Raw genomic sequence first — 19,484 nt, 5'->3', positions numbered from 1 at the left:
GTTGGACTAGTGTGTTGGTGTAAATTTCTTTGGCATGTCAAACCCTTTTCAATGGGCAGTTCCACAATTACATAATGTGTGAATGAAACATAATTCCAGGTTCAAACTGCCAGCACAGTCACATGCAGATATGGGATTAAAAGGCATGCATTCTAACACTCCCAAAACACCATCCCCAACTTGTCCCCCACTTGTAAAAGCTCCTCCTCGTCAGGTTTTCAAAAAAGGAGCAAAATGGATGAGGATCAGGATGAGAAACCTCAAATCAGGGTGGTTGTTCTTTTAAATAATCAAAAATAAAGGCAGTACATCTATATGTCTTAGAATGCACTTGTACAAGGCCCAACAGCTTACTGGATACAGTAAAAATTATGAGTACTGTCCTGCAGTGAATGCAGGAGCTGCTGCTGCTGCTGACAGTATCCCCAGTAAAATAACAATTAATGCATAAACAATGTTATTGCTGGTTATTTGAATACTGTCTGAGGGTGTGGTTTCATCTACATTAGCAGGTCGCGTCACGGATGCGGATCTGGGTTGTTTTAACACAATAAGTGCCAGAACATGATCAGCTGACCTTATGATGCATGACATCGCCTCCATTAAAACCATTCATTTGTGAAGCAGCGCCGGTACAGAGCCATACTCACACTCAGTATAGTGACTGATCCAAAGCGTTTTCTTTGTCAGAAATCGAAAAGGAACTCTGGTGCAGTTGAGTAAATCCTTCAGGGAGGAAATCGGAGTAGATATTGATGATTGTCCCTCGGATGGTAGAGACGGTCCCTGTCAAACTGTCAAGTCTGTGCACAGGCCGGGCGGATCGCTGTGATATTTCTGTGTCTGGACTCGCTCCACAGCGCTGACAGCTCTGGTCCATCCAGGTCACATAAGCTTGGTTTCCAAAGTCGCTCTTGACCCGGTCCACTCTTTCTTCCCTTCAGCCATCTCCCTCTGTCTCTTTCTCTTGTCTCTCACTCTCTCCGGAGCCTCCCTCATCGTTGTGAAGCCAGCCATTCGAGAACAATCACACTTCTGGTCACCACCTTCAAAATAAAATCCTTATCAGTGATCAGATTTTTTTGTTTTGTTTAATGGTTAAATGTGTTTTGAGGGATCAAAAAAAGATATATGATGTGTTTATGATGTGTTTACCTCAATTTCCTTAGTATAGCATAACAATAATAGCATAGCATAGCTATAAAGGCCTGAATTTCCAAAAGTCCACAACTAAAAAAACTAAGGAAAAGGAGCTCCAATGTCTATAGGCTACAGTATCAAATGTGTTGTGTACTGATATGGTTCTTGGTTATGACCAACTCAAGATAATATAAAGACTGGGACTGGAATACAATGTTTGTGCTTTTATTTTTAAAAGCAACGCTTTGTTTCCAACCGCTTCCTGACAAACTCTAGCTGACTTGACAGTATTTCTCCCAGCTGCTATCCAGACACCCAAACCTTCTGGCTCGAGCATCGGTGACGTCATGAGCACCCACAACAGGAAGGGGACAGGCGACTGTTTATAACAGACATGTAGTTCCAAATCATCCAATAATAAATGTATTTGGGTATTTCGATCTTTCACAATTTTTACTTGTAATGTAACATTTGTTAGGCTATTACTACATTGTATCAACATATAGACATTATACCCCAGCAAGGCAAGGTGGGTTATTATGCATAATATCCTTCCACCGACATAGCGTGAGCATGAAGGCAGCTGTATTTTTTTAATTGAACACTGACTAAAATATGAAACCAATTTCCATGAATCTGCAGTGATTGCCTCCCACTTGACCAGCTAGACTGAAGAGAGAGGAGCCATTGTTCTCCAGATAATAACTAGGCTGAGTCAGCCATTCTCCCCCCCCAAACACACACACACACACACACACACACACACAAAACACTATGGTTCAACACAGTGTGTTTACAGTAACCCTGTGCTACTGTGGGGCCCTTTTTTGTATTATTCTCTGGTCTTGGTAGTCTAGATAGTCTAGATGGATAGATATGTACTGTATATATATTATTTAATGTACAGTATTGTGCCCAGAGTGCCACAATGTGCCCACAGTGGGCCCACTGTGGCCCAATGTGCGGGCTCACAATGGGCCCCAAAGTGTGGCACACGACAGTAATGGGGCCCACTCTGGGCCTATTTTTCTGCCCCTAGCGGTGCCACATGGGTCCCAAAAGGGCATGTTTGCTGGTAATAAATATTTGTCAAGTACAAAATATCTATCAGACTGGCCTACTTCCTCTATAAATTTAGTTAAAGTAGGGTAGCTCATTCTTTTAGGACACATGTTTCAAACTCAAGGCCCGCAGGCCAAATCGGACCCCTCCCAAATTTTGATCTGGCCCACATATCAATTTAGGTTCACAATAAATTTTGGCCCGCCTAGTTGTGCACCAAACCAAAAACTGAGAAAATGTTTTCAAACTGCAGTTACGCAACACTCAAAGCAGAATTTGCCGACTTTGAGACTCATAAATTCCCACAGAAGCAAAGAGTTTGCATATTAAGGATATGAAAAAGGTTGCTGTGAGTCGGCTGTGGGGCAGCCTGCTTCTAAAATGCAATCATTGTTTTGCTTGATTTACTAAATTCTATGATGGATAAAGACCTTTTTTGCTGACTTCTTGAGGGCTTTATGTCGACCAAACTGTAAGTGATGTATTATTGCATGTGACATGCAATAATACATTCAAAAATATTTTACTATAAAAGCATGTCAATAAAATATACATGTCTGGCCCTTAATGTGATTCTCATTTTTCAGTGTGGCATTGAAATTGAGTTTGACACCCCTGTTTTAGGTAGGAAATATCTATCAGAATGGCATCTTCCTCTATAAATGTAGTTATATCCATCATACCCTACTTTTAACCACATTTTTACAGAAGGCCATTCTGATAGATATTTCCTACCTGACAAAATGAGCTACCCTACTTTCACTATATTTAAATACAGTAGTAGAGAAGGAGAGTACAGAGGCCATTCTGACAGATGTTTCCTTCCTGACAGACTGAATTACAAATCTCGCTGTAATTCAAACTTCCAACAGCCGATGACAGCAGAGGGCTGGTTTTCAGCTCCTCATTCTATCATGTTGCTTACGTTAGCCGACTGATTTGCATAATCTTCACGGGTAGAAACACACAACAATGGGCTGAAGGAACCTTGAGTTTCTTCTGATTTAGAAAGACCCAAGAACATGTGTCAAAACGCACCTTTAGCTGCATATTAATATGTTGTGTACCACACATAGACATTGTGGTAGCCTACTCAACATGGTGAATGGCAGCACGTGCAATTGATGCTTAAATGATATCAATGAAGAATAAGCATTACAATAAATTAATTCGCCTAAAGGATCACAGAGAGCCTTGCATTTGAGCGTTTTTGTAATGAGACTATTAGCCATGTACCTACAGTATAGGCCTAACGGTAAAGGATAGGTCTACATCACTACTCGCGCCCCCTGCTGCCAACATAGGGTGTGGGTTTCTACAGATTTAGCGTCGTGAGGAAAACAACAGCATCAATACATACTGGCACTTTGTTGATGCATCACTTTTTCACTTTCTAACATTTCGAACAACGGCTCTAACGAGGAAAATGTAGCATTTAGTTTTCCATGCGTGAAGCTGATGTTTGTCTGGTTTCCACATTATTTTGGGAGAAAAACTGATACACCTTTGCACTTAATCGACTTGCGTGAACCCTGGTTTGGAGAGACTAGATGCCACTGCATGCAGCAAGGTGAGTCGTGTCGACAGGAAGATGGTGTTTTCTTCAGGTAATTTCAAGACTGATAAAGATGCATGTTGATAACTGTTGTCAACTGGACTGACTACGAAAGCACATGGGAATTGATGTAGACTGTTTACCTCCTGAACCACACTCCACAGCTCCCCTTCGCCCCTCTGAGTTATTGCCTGGTGGATGTTTACTACCAGTTGTTGTCAGCCTTCCGCCTCCTTCCCACTGGTTGGTTCATTGGAATAGAGCCTCCAAATTGACCTATATTTCCCAAAAATGAATTTCGACGAGATCCTCTCTGCCGTCGGAGGCTTTGGCAAATATCAGAAAATTTTGTACATTTGGATTTGTTTACCCCAGATCCTCCTCGCCTTCCATATGATGGTGAGCATCTTTACTGGATCCACGCCGCCCCACCACTGCCGGGAGAGCTCGAGCTCAGTGGGCGGGAATCAGTCCAATTTTCTCGGTACACTCAGCCTGAACTTCAGCCTCTCGAATTCGTCCTGCTTTTCATCCGATGATCTGCTGGAGAGCAACCGGACTGAGCGCGTCCCATGTCGCCAGGGATGGGTGTACAGCAAGGAGACTTTCCAGAGTACAACAGTCACCGAGGTACAGTAGGATGCTGTTGATGTGCACATCTGTTTAATCAGAGATGAAAAGTATGCAACTTTAATAATTCATGCTCCTGCGTGGAAACTGGTGGAATAACTTGTCCACTCACAATGAATCATCCGTTTACTACTGTTGCATGATAATCACCCAAGTCTGGGAGAATTTCTTATTAAAAACAAACAAAACAAAAACAAAAGTGGACTATATCACAAAGTATTAAGGCCACACAGGGATTACACACACAAAGTCCTTATACAATTGTGATGGCAGACAAACCAAGTAGCATACAAGGCCGGATTAACCTTCCAGGGAGCCATGGGTGCCTAACTGTCGGCAAGAAAGCAAAGAAGGGAACTCCCCAAACTACTTCTATAAAGCTATGTTTTGACACTCAAATAAAGCAGGACCCACATTAAGGCCATTATCATTTCTATTAATATTTGTTCTCTAGTGTTGCATATTCCCATTTCCCCAATGATAGTTAAAGTTATTCATTTTACTTTAAATCAACTGCAACATAGGAAATATGCAGCCTTTGCTCTGTCCAGCTGGAATGCAGCCTTGGTACATTTATTAATGTCAATATGGACTCACTTTGGTGTAGACACACAAGTGACTCCTGCTTGAACACTCACACAGTCACCAGTCTATGAATGAAAAGTAAAAGGTTTATTTCATTCAAACGCTTCTTTGGTTTTTCCTTCTACCAGTGGGACCTGGTGTGTAACAAAGCTGGACTAAACAGTCTCAGTTCATCTATCTACATGTTTGGCCTGTTGGTGGGATCTGTGCTGTTTGGAGCCATGGCTGACAGGTAGGCTTTGTTGCTCTCTTTTAGCCTGGAGCCCTGTAGCCTCTGACTTTGTACAAATAAAACACACAGCCAGACCCTTTAGTTTTAAAGCATGGCTGCAGGGGCAGACACATGTGGAGTCTTTGGCATGTGGTATACATTTGTGAGAAGTGCAAGTCATGCTGTTGAGTTGAAGAGCTGAAGTTACACACTAGGGTTTGACTGACACGGTTTCACTGAAGACTGACATTGTTCAATTAAGCTTATAGTAGTCTGTACCTTAAACATCTTGTGAAAAATCTTATACTTTTATGTCATGAAATATTAACTGCTTTTCTCCTGTATGACAGAAATGTACTTGTTCACAGGACACTTAAACTCTCACATACTACTGAAATTCCTGAAGGTGTGTTGGCAGTGTGTGGAAGTTGTCACACACTAACACTGACCTGAATAGCCTGGTCTTACCCTGTCACAATGTTCACCTATGCTTTCATTTATGCTTGTGCAAACTCCTGTTTACTCCTCTCTCTGTGCAAGGTACGGCCGGCGTTTCATCCTGCTGCTGTCCATCGCTCTCCAGACTGGGTTTGGAGTCGCTGTAGCCTTTGCACCTAACTTCTCCGTCTATGTGATTCTTCGCTTTCTGGTTGGCACCACGGTTTCCGGAGTCATCATCAATGCCTTTGTACTTGGTACTAACAAAACCCAGACTCTAAGCAGACTATTTTGTAGCATGTTTAGATTCCTCACATATGGATGATGGAAACTGGATAACAAACAGACGACACTAGCAAGCACAACTGTTCAGTATCAGTCAGAGGAAGGAGTGATTTAATTTGTCAGATCTGCAGATATTGTACTTGAGGTGTAATGGCTCATGCGTTATTGTGCTATTTTTGCCCAATCCCACAAATCAGACCCTTGCCACTCCTTCTACTTACCTTAAAGCTCCACACCACAACCTCAAGTTTCACCCTCTCCCCATGATTCCTCCTCACCTCTCCTTTCCTCCCCTCCTCCCCTTCCAAACCCTGCGCTGTTTTTTCAAAGGCACTGAGTGGACGTGCACCAAGAGGCGCATGCTAGCCGGTATCTTCACCGACTACGCATTTGGTCTGGGCTACATGCTGCTAGCAGGCATAGCGTACTTGATACGAGACTGGAGAAAGTTACAACTGGCTATATCAGCCCCAGGCTTCCTGCTCATCTTCTATATATGGTGGGAAAATCCAATGAGCATCTGAACATTAAATTCACTGTGTATTGAGTACATGAATACCCTCTTTGTGATCCACATTTCATCCTCTGCCCTTATTTCTGTCAATTTTCTTTGCCTCTGTCCACTCTTTCTCGTCTCCCTTCTCTCCCTGTCTACTGTCATGCTCTCTCTATCTCCTGTCAGGGTGATTCCTCAGTCTGCCAGATGGTTGTTAGCCAACGACAGGATGGAGGAAGCCATCGCACTCCTCCGCAGGGCAGCACTTGTTAATGGCCGGGTCTTACCTGCTGCTGTACAAGTGTGTCTCTCTGCATTTACTCCATACCCTCTTGTGCTATCTAAGCCAGTGGTTCCCAAAGTGGGGTCCGCTGACACCCAGAGGTCCTTGAGGGAGTTCCCAGCAAAAACGGGAATCATTATTTTCACTTTAATTCCATCCATAAGTAACATAATGACAGAATGTATAACTATTTTGGCCATAAGTTTTTATATACTTTCTGTAATAAAACATCTTATAAGTAAAATTACTATCAGATGGGGGGCCTCTGGGACATAATATTATCAAATGGCGGTCCGTGGTCTTATTTGTGCCAGTTTAGGGGTCTTTGACATGACAATATTTGGGAACCACTGATCTAAGCTGTTCAAATGTATTTTTTGTCTACCACATGCAGTATGACTTATTTTGTAAAAGGATAAGGATGGTGTTACTATATATATTTTTTATTATTGCCAACAAACCCATAAAAAAGACCAAAACCAACAATGTTAAGTCCATCTCTCAATACTTTCAAACTTCTCTATACCCTGTCTGTAGCTCTCAGCCCCAAGTCCATGTTTCCTAATGCAGATGTAAATCTTGCCAAGATAAGTTGAGAAGATTGATACCACTCTGTGTGTATTTGTGTTGGATTTGTTAGGCATAAGAGAAATGTAGAATATCACCACACCAGCCTTATCTTTTGAATGTTTTTTGTTTTCGTGTGTCCAGGTTGAGAAGTGTCAGATTTTGGATGGAGGAAAGCGAAGTTATTCAGCATTGGATCTAGTACGAACACCTCAGATGAGGAAGAGGACTATCATCTTGTTCTACATCTGGTAGGCTAAATTGCGTGTGTATGTCTGCATGCACGCCTACCTATATACAGTATACATACATATATATATATACTATATATATATATACATACTATATATATAGTATATATATATATGTGTGTGTGTGTGTGTTTTATGTCAATAACTTTCTATATATATATATATATATATATATATATATATATATATATATACTCATTCTATATTCCTTTGACCATTTTCTTTCTCTTCCTCCTCTGCACCCTAGGTTTGTGAATGTGCTGGTGTATTACGGCCTCTCTCTGGGTGTGTCCAAGTTAGGGACAAACCTCTACCTGACCCAGTTTGTGTTCGGGTTAATTGAGATCCCGGCTCGTTCTCTCGTCCTACTTGTCCTGCCCTTCAGTCGCCGACTCTCCCAAAGCGGATTCCTGGCTGTTGGGGGGCTGGCCTGTCTGCTCATGCTCGCTGTCCCTGCAGGTTGGTTTTTGTTGTGTTCTGACAGGACTGTGAACGTTCTCCAAACCTTCGAAACATCAGCTTTTCATCTCATACACAAATAACTGACGTAAATGTATTTCATCACTGATAATTTCCCTCCATCTGTCTGTAGATCATCCCAATGTCCTAACTGCTCTTGCCATGGTTGGGAAGTTTGGTATAACAGCTTCCTTCGCTGTAGTCTATGTGTACACTGCTGAGATATTCCCCACTGTGCTTCGGTAAGACATGTCTTTCTGTACAGTTTTGATTACTTTTCTCATCCACACATGATCCTAAAGTCTCTGTGGGTGATACCTACAACTGTTATTCCCTTGTTTACCTACAGGCAAACAGGAATAGGTGTATCCTGTATGTTTGCGAGGATAGGCGGTGTGTTAGCTCCCATTATAAACATGCTTCATGACCATAGCCTCATTACACCTCTGGTCATCTTCGGTATCTCCCCGCTACTGGGTGCTGTCCTGGGCCTGGCACTGCCCGAAACTGCTGACAGACCCCTGCTTGACACTGTGGAGGATGCAGAGAACTGGGACATGAGGTATTACAATGTGACGTTTTTTACTTTGGTCACTGTGCATTTAATGTGTCCATGCTGCTCAGCCTCCATGACCCTGAATAGGATATCGTCTCGCTGCCATGTTATTCACATGTGAAGACCCAACCTTTGCAAACCGCTCAGTGTTTTGTCTCCTACAGGTCGCCTCCCAACAAGGACAACCCTGAGATGTCTGAGGATACTAGCCAATCAGCCAACAGCAAAGAGCAGCAGGAGTTAAGACGTCTTGCCAGTCAGGCCTAAGCTGCACATTTTCTATTATTCACATATTATACAGCCTCAACTTTGTTACCAGATACAGTACTTACATAACATAACATCCTCTATGCAATTACATGTCAGGATCTGATTAAGAGCTCTATGCAAACCAACCAAACTAGCATGCAGGTGCACATGCACAGAAATCAACAGCCTACTGTTTTAGCAGATACAGGTAAACACCCACATAGGTCAGAAATAGTCATCCTGTATAATCTTGTGCATTTCTCAGATGTTTACACCTTTATTCAAATTTTGAGAAGTGGTTTGATATATTTAGCATATGTGGTGAGACAGAATAAATAGTTGCCCTTCAGACTTTGCAGACACACTTTCATATATTGATAAATCTGAAGGAATCAGCTCGGAGCTCAAATCTCTAAACCTGTGCTGATTTGACGAATCAGATTGGACAAGACGACTTTAGTACTTCCTCTCTAATGCAGTACACATACTCCCCGTAAGCAGCTATTATTAGGACTTCATGTTTCAGGACTGAAGGATTTACTACATTTTTGCATCAAATAAAAACACTTGTATAATATTTTTGTATAAAAGTGTAACATGTCTGTGGACTGTTTGTGTTTGATACCTTAGGTGTATCTTAATGCTGTATTGAACAAACTAACTCGTTTTCTATGTCCTCATTCTCAAACCAAGAGAAAGAAAAGCTAATAAGAGTGCATGTACTAGTTAGCTTTAAGCCTAATGTACCCTTTTTAAGACTAATGTAGCTCATTTGTATGTTTTTATGAATACTATGGGATGTGACTTTGATCAGCATGTTTTTTATAAGATTATGTTTTTGGGCATTTTCGGCCTTTATTGATATAGGACAGCTGAAGACATGAACGGGGAGAGAGGGTGAATGACATGCAGCAAAGGGGCGTCGAGGAGTAAACCTCTATATATGGGCGCCTGCTCTACCAAGTGAGCTACCCAGGCATCCAGCATGTCGTTTAAAATGACTGACGAAGATGATTTGGATCTGTGAATTTCTTAAAATGTACTTCCATTTTAAGTGTTTAAGGTCCAGTGTGTAATGTTTTTAAGTTGTTTATTATCAAAATCTGTGTTGCCCGTTCACAAAGTTGTCCTTTTTCATGAATATTTACCACCACCATCAATTCCAAGTATTCCTATTGGCTTGAAATTTTACATTTGCATGAACTGGGGTAGACGCTCCATATTCATGCACCATCTTGAATTACGTTAGCGGGTACGGGACGTACAGGATATACTGCTCCGCCTTTCGCATTTTCACTGTCACATGATAAACTCACAGGTGCTGCTAATGGGCATTGTAGCTTCCCGGCCCCGGCAAGTTTGAAGAAGGAAACAGAGGACCACACGTTATTCAAAATCCAAATTTCAGGAACAGAGTCTTCTTCTTCACCCAGAAAAGGAAAGGATATTGAAAAGCGCAAGAGACCGGCGTCATCAGAACATGAAGGCTACCGTAGCTGTAATACTTGCTTTGAACTGCGTGGCGCGAGAAAGTTGATTGCGATATATGATCTCAACACTAGATGGGAGAAAGTCCTACACATTGGCCCTTTAAGGGATGTTACTGTCTATATGGATTTGTGATACATTTAAAAAAAAAAAAAAAAAAATGTTACTCAGGCAAAAACTATTATTCCTATAGCAAAGATATTTGAGGCCAGTATGCTTTCAATTCATACAATCTAACACCACTGCATGAATCTGAGATGTCACTGAAGCCAGCTAATAGAAAACTTTCCAATTTTTTTATTGCATTGATTCCTGCCCAGTGCATTTGAATGCAACAAAGTATAAAGCACAACAAAACATGTCACAATTACATTTTGTACAACTGAAATGAAGGCACTGCAGCTATGTGTCACCAGCAATAAAACCGGTTTAAAAAAAAAAGTGGGCTTGTTCCGTGTGCGAGTTGTGTAGCATCTTACTTCACTCTAACACCATTCAACAGCAAAATGTAACACATTATCACCAAGTATCTCAGTTTGATTGGATAACCATATCTTAACACATCCAGTATTTAGCATTCATCCTCAGGCACTCACATAGTGGCATTAACATTTGGTTATACACAGAAGAAAATGGGCACATCTATGCTAGTGTAACATATGTAGCATCAGTGGTGACTCCACAGTTGTTATCCTTCATAGACATGAGGATGTAGCCATCATTGCCCCAGTAGGTGGACCATGAGTTCTTTACCAACCAGTATGGCTCCCCATTCAGGGTGCCGTATCCCACTGCGAGCACGGCATGGTCCAAATTATCAGTGGTATTACCTAAAAGAAAAAACCCCAAGAAGGATTCCTGATTTATATTGCGAGAAAGACCGTTGTTGCTATGAAAAGTATGAGTGACAAGTAAACTTACCACAAGCCGGTTCATAGTAGACGCCGTGGCTGTAGAAAACAAATGATCGATGTGAAGCATCGATACTGACAGCCGCCGGCCCGTTTTTAAAGAGCGCCAGCTTAAGGGCCTCTGCATCTCCTGATGTCACGTTGGTGTAGCTCTGGATACGTGCAGTAAGCTGGGATGTGTTCACGTGGCAAAATCCATTCTGTTGAGAGAGGGAGACAGAACATTTACTACTGAACCCTGTAGTGCAGCAGGACTGCAAACAATTCTGCATCCCGGTCGTACACGGGTCCCATGTAGGAAAGATATTACAGTAACTGATATTGCAATATTCACAGAGGCACATTGTACTGGTCAGAACATTTCTTGAGGCCCCTTAATATATTTCCCTTGGACATAATTGGGGTGCAGACGAATGGAATCATGTTTCATAGGATCTCGGTTTAAAAAAAAAGTGTCCAACTGAGCTTCGCTGCCTTAGTAAAGATGTCAAATGAGCTCAAAGGTTCCTTTTCAGAATTTATTTTGGCAAATATGCCCAAGTTAATCCAAGAGAAAAAAGACTTCCAAAATGACATGTGGGTAAAATGCACCATTCACCTCAAATATAGAGGACCACATGTGTGAGGGTGTTTCATTTTGTACAACTGAAATGAAGGCACTGCAGCTATGTGTCACCAGCAATAAAACCGGTTTAAAAAAAAAGTGGGCTTGTTCCGTGTGCGAGTTGTGTAGCATCTTACTTCACTCTAACACCATTCAACAGCAAAATGTAACACATTATCACCAAGTATCTCAGTTTGATTGGATAACCATATCTTAACACATCCAGTATTTAGCATTCATCCTCAGGCACTCACATAGTGGCATTAACATTTGGTTATACACAGAAGAAAATGGGCACATCTATGCTAGTGTAACATATGTAGCATCAGTGGTGACTCCACAGTTGTTATCCTTCATAGACATGAGGATGTAGCCATCATTGCCCCAGTAGGTGGACCATGAGTTCTTTACCAACCAGTATGGCTCCCCATTCAGGGTGCCGTATCCCACTGCGAGCACGGCATGGTCCAAATTATCAGTGGTATTACCTAAAAGAAAAAAACCCCCAAGAAGGATTCCTGATTTATATTGCGAGAAAGACCGTTGTTGCTATGAAAAGTATGAGTGACAAGTAAACTTACCACAAGCCGGTTCATAGTAGACGCCGTGGCTGTAGAAAACAAATGATCGATGTGAAGCATCGATACTGACAGCCGCCGGCCCGTTTTTAAAGAGCGCCAGCTTAAGGGCCTCTGCATCTCCTGATGTCACGTTGGTGTAGCTCTGGATACGTGCAGTAAGCTGGGATGTGTTCACGTGGCAAAATCCATTCTGTTGAGAGAGGGAGACAGAACATTTACTACTGAACCCTGTAGTGCAGCAGGACTGCAAACAATTCTGCATCCCGGTCGTACACGGGTCCCATGTAGGAAAGATATTACAGTAACTGATATTGCAATATTCACAGAGGCACATTGTACTGGTCAGAACATTTCTTGAGGCCCCTTAATATATTTCCCTTGGACATAATTGGGTGCAGACGAATGGAATCATGTTTCATAGGATCTCGGTTTAAAAAAAAAAAAAAAGTGTCCAACTGAGCTTCGCTGCCTTAGTAAAGATGTCAAATGAGCTCAAAGGTTCCTTTTCAGAATTTATTTTGGCAAATATGCCCAAGTTAATCCAAGAGAAAAAGACTTCCAAAATGACATGTGGGTAAAATGCACCATTCACCTCAAATATAGAGGACCACATGTGTGAGGGTGTTTCATTTTGTCAACCAAAATGAAACACCTTCACAGTCACCTGCCATTCTTTAAAAAAACCCAACATCATAATGGTCTCAATGCAGTGCTATTCGATTTTGACTTTACAGGTTATTCTACTAACAGATTCCGCCTTCACATCTCGGAATCATCTCACCATTCCCATATAGGCTCCGTAAGTTTCTGTTGTCTCGATGCCTCCGTGTTTCATGATCCACTCGTATCCTCTCCACTCCTCCCCTCCATCACAGCCGTTGTTGCCGAAACCCCAGGAACAGTCCACCAGCATCTGCTGAGACAGAACTTGCAGGGAGCCCGTCTGAAAAAAAACACGAGAACAAAACATGATCACACTCCGCACACAGATTACTACCCTGTCCTGCTCTGCATGAATCACATTCTCTGAAGTATAATACAAGCACACAAAACAGATGGTTTGAGACAACAATGAAGTTTATAATGAACATTTGTACACCAGCTGTTATCTACAGGATGCTAGGCAGGCGCTGTGAGATCACGAAGAAGTACATTCAAAATTGGCCCCTGGGAAGCGGCTCTGTTTATGAACCTGCCTGTGGGGACAGGGGGTGCCGTGCTGCAGGTCACTTCCTGCTGCTGCGTGATGGCAAAGGCCCCAAAGACAAACTGTTGAACACTGAAATAAATAGTGGAGTACTCCTCCACAGAGAAGATAATAAATCTTCCCCCTCAGTGGTCTCACACTTTTGTAAAACATATTAAAGTTTAAATTAAATGGTGGGATTTGCTTGATTTGCTCCATTTCATTCAAAAAGGAAAAGAAAATCCAATTATAAACTTGCTTTCATCAGTTCATAATACCCCTCCTTTTCTCTTATTACATAGCACAGCACCAACACATTACACTCTGCCCAGAAACACTTCTTAATGACTCTGTAAGGCCCTTCTAAAGTCAAAACCATTTGTGTTTTATTAACAACCCACCTCCCAAATGTTTTTCCATTTTTCCTGCAGTGGGTTAACTACCTCCTTAGAAATCTCCATTATTGGCCTAGCAATTAAACAGCAACTGGCCCCAAAGCAAGAGACAAAATCAAGAGTGTGTGTGAGTGAGAGAGTGAAAGAATTGTCACATCAATGGGGTGCCATTAAACTATCCAATGTTTGGATCGAAGTTGCTTGGCAACACGTTAAAGGAATGCCTTTGAGCTCTTCCTTGCAAAGCTGACATTCACTCACTTTTATTTCTTTTTTTGCACACTGTTAAGTCTATTTAACGTGAATGAAAGTGGCACGACGAATTGTGCTGCGGAACCTCCCCTCCTCTGAAGGAGAGGACATGTTTTTACTCACATGAGACAAAAGAGCTGCACCTTAAATAAAGAGAATCAGATGCAGATATATTTCACCAAAATGACTGAATACAGACTTCAAATGTCACATTTTACCCAGACATGGGCGCTGTATTTTTCTGCATAAAAAACCCACTCCCCTACAGCCAAAGTTTCATTCAAACTGCATCTTAGTCTTAAATATTTAGAATGGTGCCAATAATAGATTAACACCAAACATAACTGCAATGCAAGTCTACCAAAAGATGAACAAATGAGCCGCCATGCTGAACATCTATGGTTTTAAAAAGCGCAAGGAAGTAGCCCCCAGTAGAAAATGTGGCCAGTGGCTGCTATTTATCATTTTCACCTTTAGGAAGAGAGCGCCCTCTACTGCTCCAGTGGTGGCAAAGCTCCAGCAGGAGCCACAGATGGCCTGGTCCTTCACTGGGGTCACAGCACCTGCAGGAGCAGAGTTGAGTTAAAAACTAGGATGTCCTGCCAGTGAGATGCATCTTTGGCTAACATTTTAGAATGTATATAGGTACCTTGAAGCCTCCAGTCAAGTGACTCAGGTACGTTCACTCCTTCGTAAAGTTTTGAGAAGAAGGGGAGCCCTCCGTTTGGAGTCTTTCCTCGTTTCCTTCCCCTCATGGTGGCCAACTCCGACATGGTGCGATCTGAAAGAGAGTTGAGAGCCAGAGAGAAAGACAGCCCTGCTCTGTTCTTGGAGTGGACATACCTAGAGTAATAAGAAAACAGTCATCAGAAACCCTTCAATTAAAACTTCATATACACTCACCTAAAGGATTATTAGGAACACCGGTTACATTCTCGTTAATGTAATTATCTAATCAACCAATCACATGGCAGCTGCTTCAATGCATTTAGGGGTGTGGTCCAGGTCTAGATAATCTCCTGAACTCCAAAGTGAATGTCAGAATGGGAAAGAAAGGTGATCTAAGCAACTTTGAGCGTGGCATGGTTGTTGGTGCCAGACAGGCGTTTGAGTATTTCACAATCTGCTCAGTTACTGGGATTTTCACGCACAACCCTTTCTAGGGTTTACAAAGAATGGTCTGTAAAAAGGAAAAACATCCAGTATGCGGCAGTCCTCTGGGTGAAAATGCCTTGTTGATGCTAGAGGTCAGAGGAGAATGGGCTGACTGATTCAAGCTGATAGAAGATCAACTTTGACTCAAATAACCACTCGTTACAACCGAGGTAAGCAGCAAAGCATTTGTGAAGCCACAGCACGCACAACCTTGAGGTGGGTGGGCTACACCAGCAGAAGACCCCATCAATGCCACGAAGACTTAAGGTAGTTCTGAAGGCGAAAGAGAGTAAAACACGGTATTCGTAGTGTGTTCCTAACAATCCTTTAGGTGAGTGTATATCTGTGCTGGACTGCTAGAATGTCCTTTAAGAAAAAAGATTGAATTGGTAATGCTGCAGTGTCACAATTTATCAGTATTTAATGTTCCTCTCACCGAAGGTTCTGAACAAAAGCGTGCCCCCTTTTCTCATGTTCTCTTTCATCGCTGTACCGACGCTGGAACTTGTCCTTAAAATGGTTGAAGATGTGCTGTGAGTGGCCTGATGCCGAGGTGTGGATGAGCTCTTTCATTGGATTGGCCAACAAGTGGTGCTCCACTCCTGGACCAGGAAATCCGCCACAGCTCATACCTGTAGGAAAAGAAAGAAAAAAAAAGTTTCTTTTCTTTAAATCTTTCTAAAAACATCTTGATGTGTGCACCTACAGGAGAGTACAAACCTTCAGGCAGCGAAAAGACTTTAGGGTCCACGTGGGTGCTGAACTCTTTGTAGTCCACATAGTATTTGTCATAATGTGAGCCCAGCAGTGTGTTGTAACCCATCATTTCATAATGGAGCGGAGTGGCAGGCTCTTCCTTGCCATCTGCACCTCTCTCTAAATGAGTCACCCACAGTGTGTAGGTGTTCTTCTTTAAACCCACAGTGGTCACATTCTGCCAAACTTCACACAGGGAACCTCCGTAGTACTCCATCCTCAGGAACTGTAGGAGGGGAATCAACATTTGACTTGTGAGCATACAGAGTATTTATTTAATCTTAGATTAAATCTGAAAAGAGTCCATGGTGGAGATGAGCGGTACACATTTCCAATAAACACTATTGTTTTTTTTGTTTTTTTTTTTTAAATGTAGCCCGGTTTTCCCCGAGCCCTCAACTAAAATATCACTCATTAAGTGTAAATAACAGAATCTCGGGAAGACCTGCAGCCTTTTTACAGGAATTTTCAAGTCTGCATGTCAGGGAGTGTAACACTAGATTCTGTGATGGTTGAAATGCAAGACAACAAATGCAAAAAAGTAGCAAACAGACTTAAAATCTGTCTACTCAGGTTCAGTCTACACTTACACTTTAGTGGGTCACAGAACATGTTGCAACAGGGATATTTAGCCATTTTTAATTCAGTAATTCTTTTTCTGCAGGATCTGACTGGTGCCATGCAGTGAAAACTGCTAAAGGTCAGCAAAGACTTAGTGAATTATGGTGATAAGACTATTGTTACACAAATCCATCTTAAAACTATGGTTTGGTGTTCAAATACTGCACAAAGCGTTTTTCCAATCACAGACCTGGAATCCCTGCACATCAGGCAACGACGCCTGTGATGTGACTGCTTCATCCTTTGTTCCGTTGACCTGGAAACACTTCATCACATTCTGCTCGGTCTCTGTGGTCTCAGGAGTGATTTTATAGGCAACACCCCACTGCTGCTCTGCCCCCAACTGGTAGGTTGACACCTGGCCTGTTGATGATCAATGTGAGATATTGAAACTAAGACATTATTAGCTTCTGAAATCTCAGTGTGAAATTACATGTAGCCATACATTACTTTACTTACAAGTAACAGCTTTATTTTACACCCAATATTTGTTTTACCTTTACAAAGTGCCACCCTTCCCATATTATGTATGTATGTATGTATGTATGTATGTATGTATGTATGTATGTATGTATGTACATACACACACATTTCTGCGACCCCATTGATTTATTTTATAAATATGTCCCAACTTGCAAGTGTATGCGTTTATTTCACTCAAAAGTTACAGCGCTAATAATGTTTAATGGTCCACATGTTTGCATGTTAAGTTAATGTTTTCATCAGAGCACCTACTGTGTAATGTTTTAGTTGTTCTATCCACCTCTGGTGAAGATGTTATGTTATATAATAAATACAGTTACATACATAGTTGCAACACAAGGAGATAAACCCATTGTGTATAATTGAGAAATTTAAATTCTGGCATTGTACCTCCTTGGGATGGTACGGATACAAAATACACAACTTACAAAATGAGCTTAAATGAGACAGAAAAGAACAGGCATAAAGTCATACGAGTATGTAACACGAGTCAATAGAAAGTTCCCCAAAAGTGCTTATTCATTCTTTTTCACTTCTCTGGTCACATTGGTCTGCCACAACAGGTTCTCAGTTTCACATCATTAATTCAGCAGAGCAGGGAAAATACAGAGTCAGGTTTAGGCGAAACAGCCACGGGTCAAAAGGTTTCTTACCATGGTAATAGTCTATTCGGCTGGACTTTGCCGCTAGGTCTAACCAGGCCTCAAATGGCTCCTTGATCTCAGCATACGGCAGAGAAATCACTCCTGCAATAGAAATGTAAAACAGTACTGTGATTAGGCTAAATTCTGAGGGGAAATGAGGCCTTAATGTGCAATCTGATGTTGTACTGCTTACCTTTGACATGATAGCTGTTCCCAAAATTTGGAAGGGAAGGGACTGCTTTTCCCTCTGTAGCTGAAAACAAACATAAGTGTTAAAGGTGCTTTACAAAAAAAAACTCTTCAGTATTTGGTTTCTGACCTTGTCCATTTACTTCTCAAACACAAGGACAAACCTAATAAATGTGAGACTGGGAATATTACAAGCTGTCCTGGGGCATTTAATTGCTCTGACATGTCCTTATTATCACTTACAAAGAGTCAAAGCAAATATCGCCAAGAAAATGTGGTAATTTAGTAAATGATGTATTCTTTTATTTTTAATAGAAGACAACGTACTGACGTCTTTGAGTCATTTTGCAGGAAAATTTACTCACTGCGTTCCATTTATTTGTACTTAAACATAAGAGCATTCAGACCTTTACAGTCCACAATCCCTCACAATGTATTTAGCTAGGGGACCACTGAAGGAATGACGATGTAACATATATAACAAATAGTTATAGTTTAGTCAATAAAATGTAGCATGGTGTGTTGCATGTATAGAAACAAAGATTAGTTTCTATAGCTTCGTCCGATATCATACGCCATATTTAAGGTTGCATGCGGCTACCTTGATAAGCAAGTCAACTCTAAATTAACACATTTTTGCCTTTAGTTTGGCAAGGCATTCTCTTTATTCAGCAGCATATATGAGACAGACGCAGACACTTTCATTAGAATTTGAATACGTGTAAATATGTATTTACCACTGCTGTAAAGTACGTATTTCTTAAAGTATTTCTTTAGCAACCTGAACAATGGCGAGCATGAAAAGACAGTAATAACACTAACGTTAACAGCTAGCTGCTTTCATAGCATGTAACGTTAGTCGCTAGCTAACCTTAACAGTTATTGGAAACACGATGTGGTTAATTAAATGTTGTCCCTTACCTATGACAGCCCACAGAAGAACAGCTGCAATGTACAAACGCATTGTTTCTACCGTGAAAACAGAAATCCGGCAGATAAAGCAGTCAGACTAAATGCAAAAAAAAACAACACATGACTATGCAACCTACACAGCTGTCCAAAACACATTAAATAACTAGCTAACCGCAAGTTAACCAATCACACTGTGGCGCGGAAGCGTGAACTCCAATCAGACACGAGAGGTTGGTTTTATTTGTGAATCATGTGATTTGTGTCATATGACTCAAGAACTGTGGTTAGCTTTTAGGAAAACCTTGTACAAACCTATGGTACAAACCTAGTTTTATACTGACTATAAATGTTCCAACAAAGTTATTAGAAATATTCTGTTAAAGGAATATTATCCCAATCCAGTAAAAAGAAAATATATGTTGAAAGAATTTGGTGATGGAGAGGTTAAGAAAATAAGGAAAAGTTATATCTCATTTCCTCTTCTTCCAAAGGTGAAAGAAGTCAACTTTAAAATTTTAAATGAAATCTACCCAACAAACG

The 19,484-nt window shown here is 41.3% G+C and overlaps 2 protein-coding genes and 1 long non-coding RNA gene across 3 annotated transcripts; 1 reads left to right on the top strand and 2 right to left on the bottom strand.

Annotated features, from left to right (window-relative positions):
- The first annotated feature begins 4,006 nt into the window (after positions 1 to 4,006).
- LOC144529107 (solute carrier family 22 member 6-B) lies at positions 4,007 to 8,965 on the top strand. Its single transcript, XM_078268057.1, has 10 exons — positions 4,007 to 4,387; positions 5,101 to 5,204; positions 5,724 to 5,878; positions 6,237 to 6,405; positions 6,589 to 6,703; positions 7,397 to 7,503; positions 7,751 to 7,962; positions 8,096 to 8,204; positions 8,312 to 8,524; positions 8,683 to 8,965. Exons 1-10 carry the CDS (start codon positions 4,049 to 4,051, stop codon positions 8,783 to 8,785), a joined length of 1,626 nt encoding a protein of 541 aa, XP_078124183.1. The 5' UTR covers positions 4,007 to 4,048; the 3' UTR covers positions 8,786 to 8,965.
- Positions 8,966 to 10,537: 1,572 nt separating this feature from the next.
- Positions 10,538 to 11,496, bottom strand: LOC144529400 (uncharacterized). The gene is made up of 2 exons (XR_013502987.1): positions 11,177 to 11,496; positions 10,538 to 11,085 (listed from the first exon to the last, which is right to left on the bottom strand). It is a non-coding gene; the product is annotated as an uncharacterized LOC144529400 (long non-coding RNA).
- A 306-nt stretch (positions 11,497 to 11,802) lies between these two features.
- LOC144529090 (digestive cysteine proteinase 1) lies at positions 11,803 to 19,116 on the bottom strand. Its single transcript, XM_078268037.1, has 11 exons — positions 18,954 to 19,116; positions 18,037 to 18,096; positions 17,853 to 17,945; positions 16,907 to 17,079; positions 16,060 to 16,321; positions 15,776 to 15,971; positions 14,834 to 15,027; positions 14,656 to 14,747; positions 13,133 to 13,294; positions 12,352 to 12,541; positions 11,803 to 12,258 (listed from the first exon to the last, which is right to left on the bottom strand). The coding sequence occupies exons 1-11, from the start codon at positions 18,994 to 18,996 to the stop codon at positions 12,071 to 12,073; spliced, it is 1,653 nt and encodes a 550-aa protein (XP_078124163.1). The 5' UTR covers positions 18,997 to 19,116; the 3' UTR covers positions 11,803 to 12,070.
- Between the last annotated feature and the right edge of the window lie 368 nt (positions 19,117 to 19,484).

The sequence above is a fragment of the Sander vitreus genome, chromosome 14 (assembly GCF_031162955.1).
Source record: "Sander vitreus isolate 19-12246 chromosome 14, sanVit1, whole genome shotgun sequence".
Classification (NCBI taxonomy): domain Eukaryota; kingdom Metazoa; phylum Chordata; class Actinopteri; order Perciformes; family Percidae; genus Sander; species Sander vitreus.
This window is presented reverse-complemented; position numbering and strand designations above follow the sequence as displayed.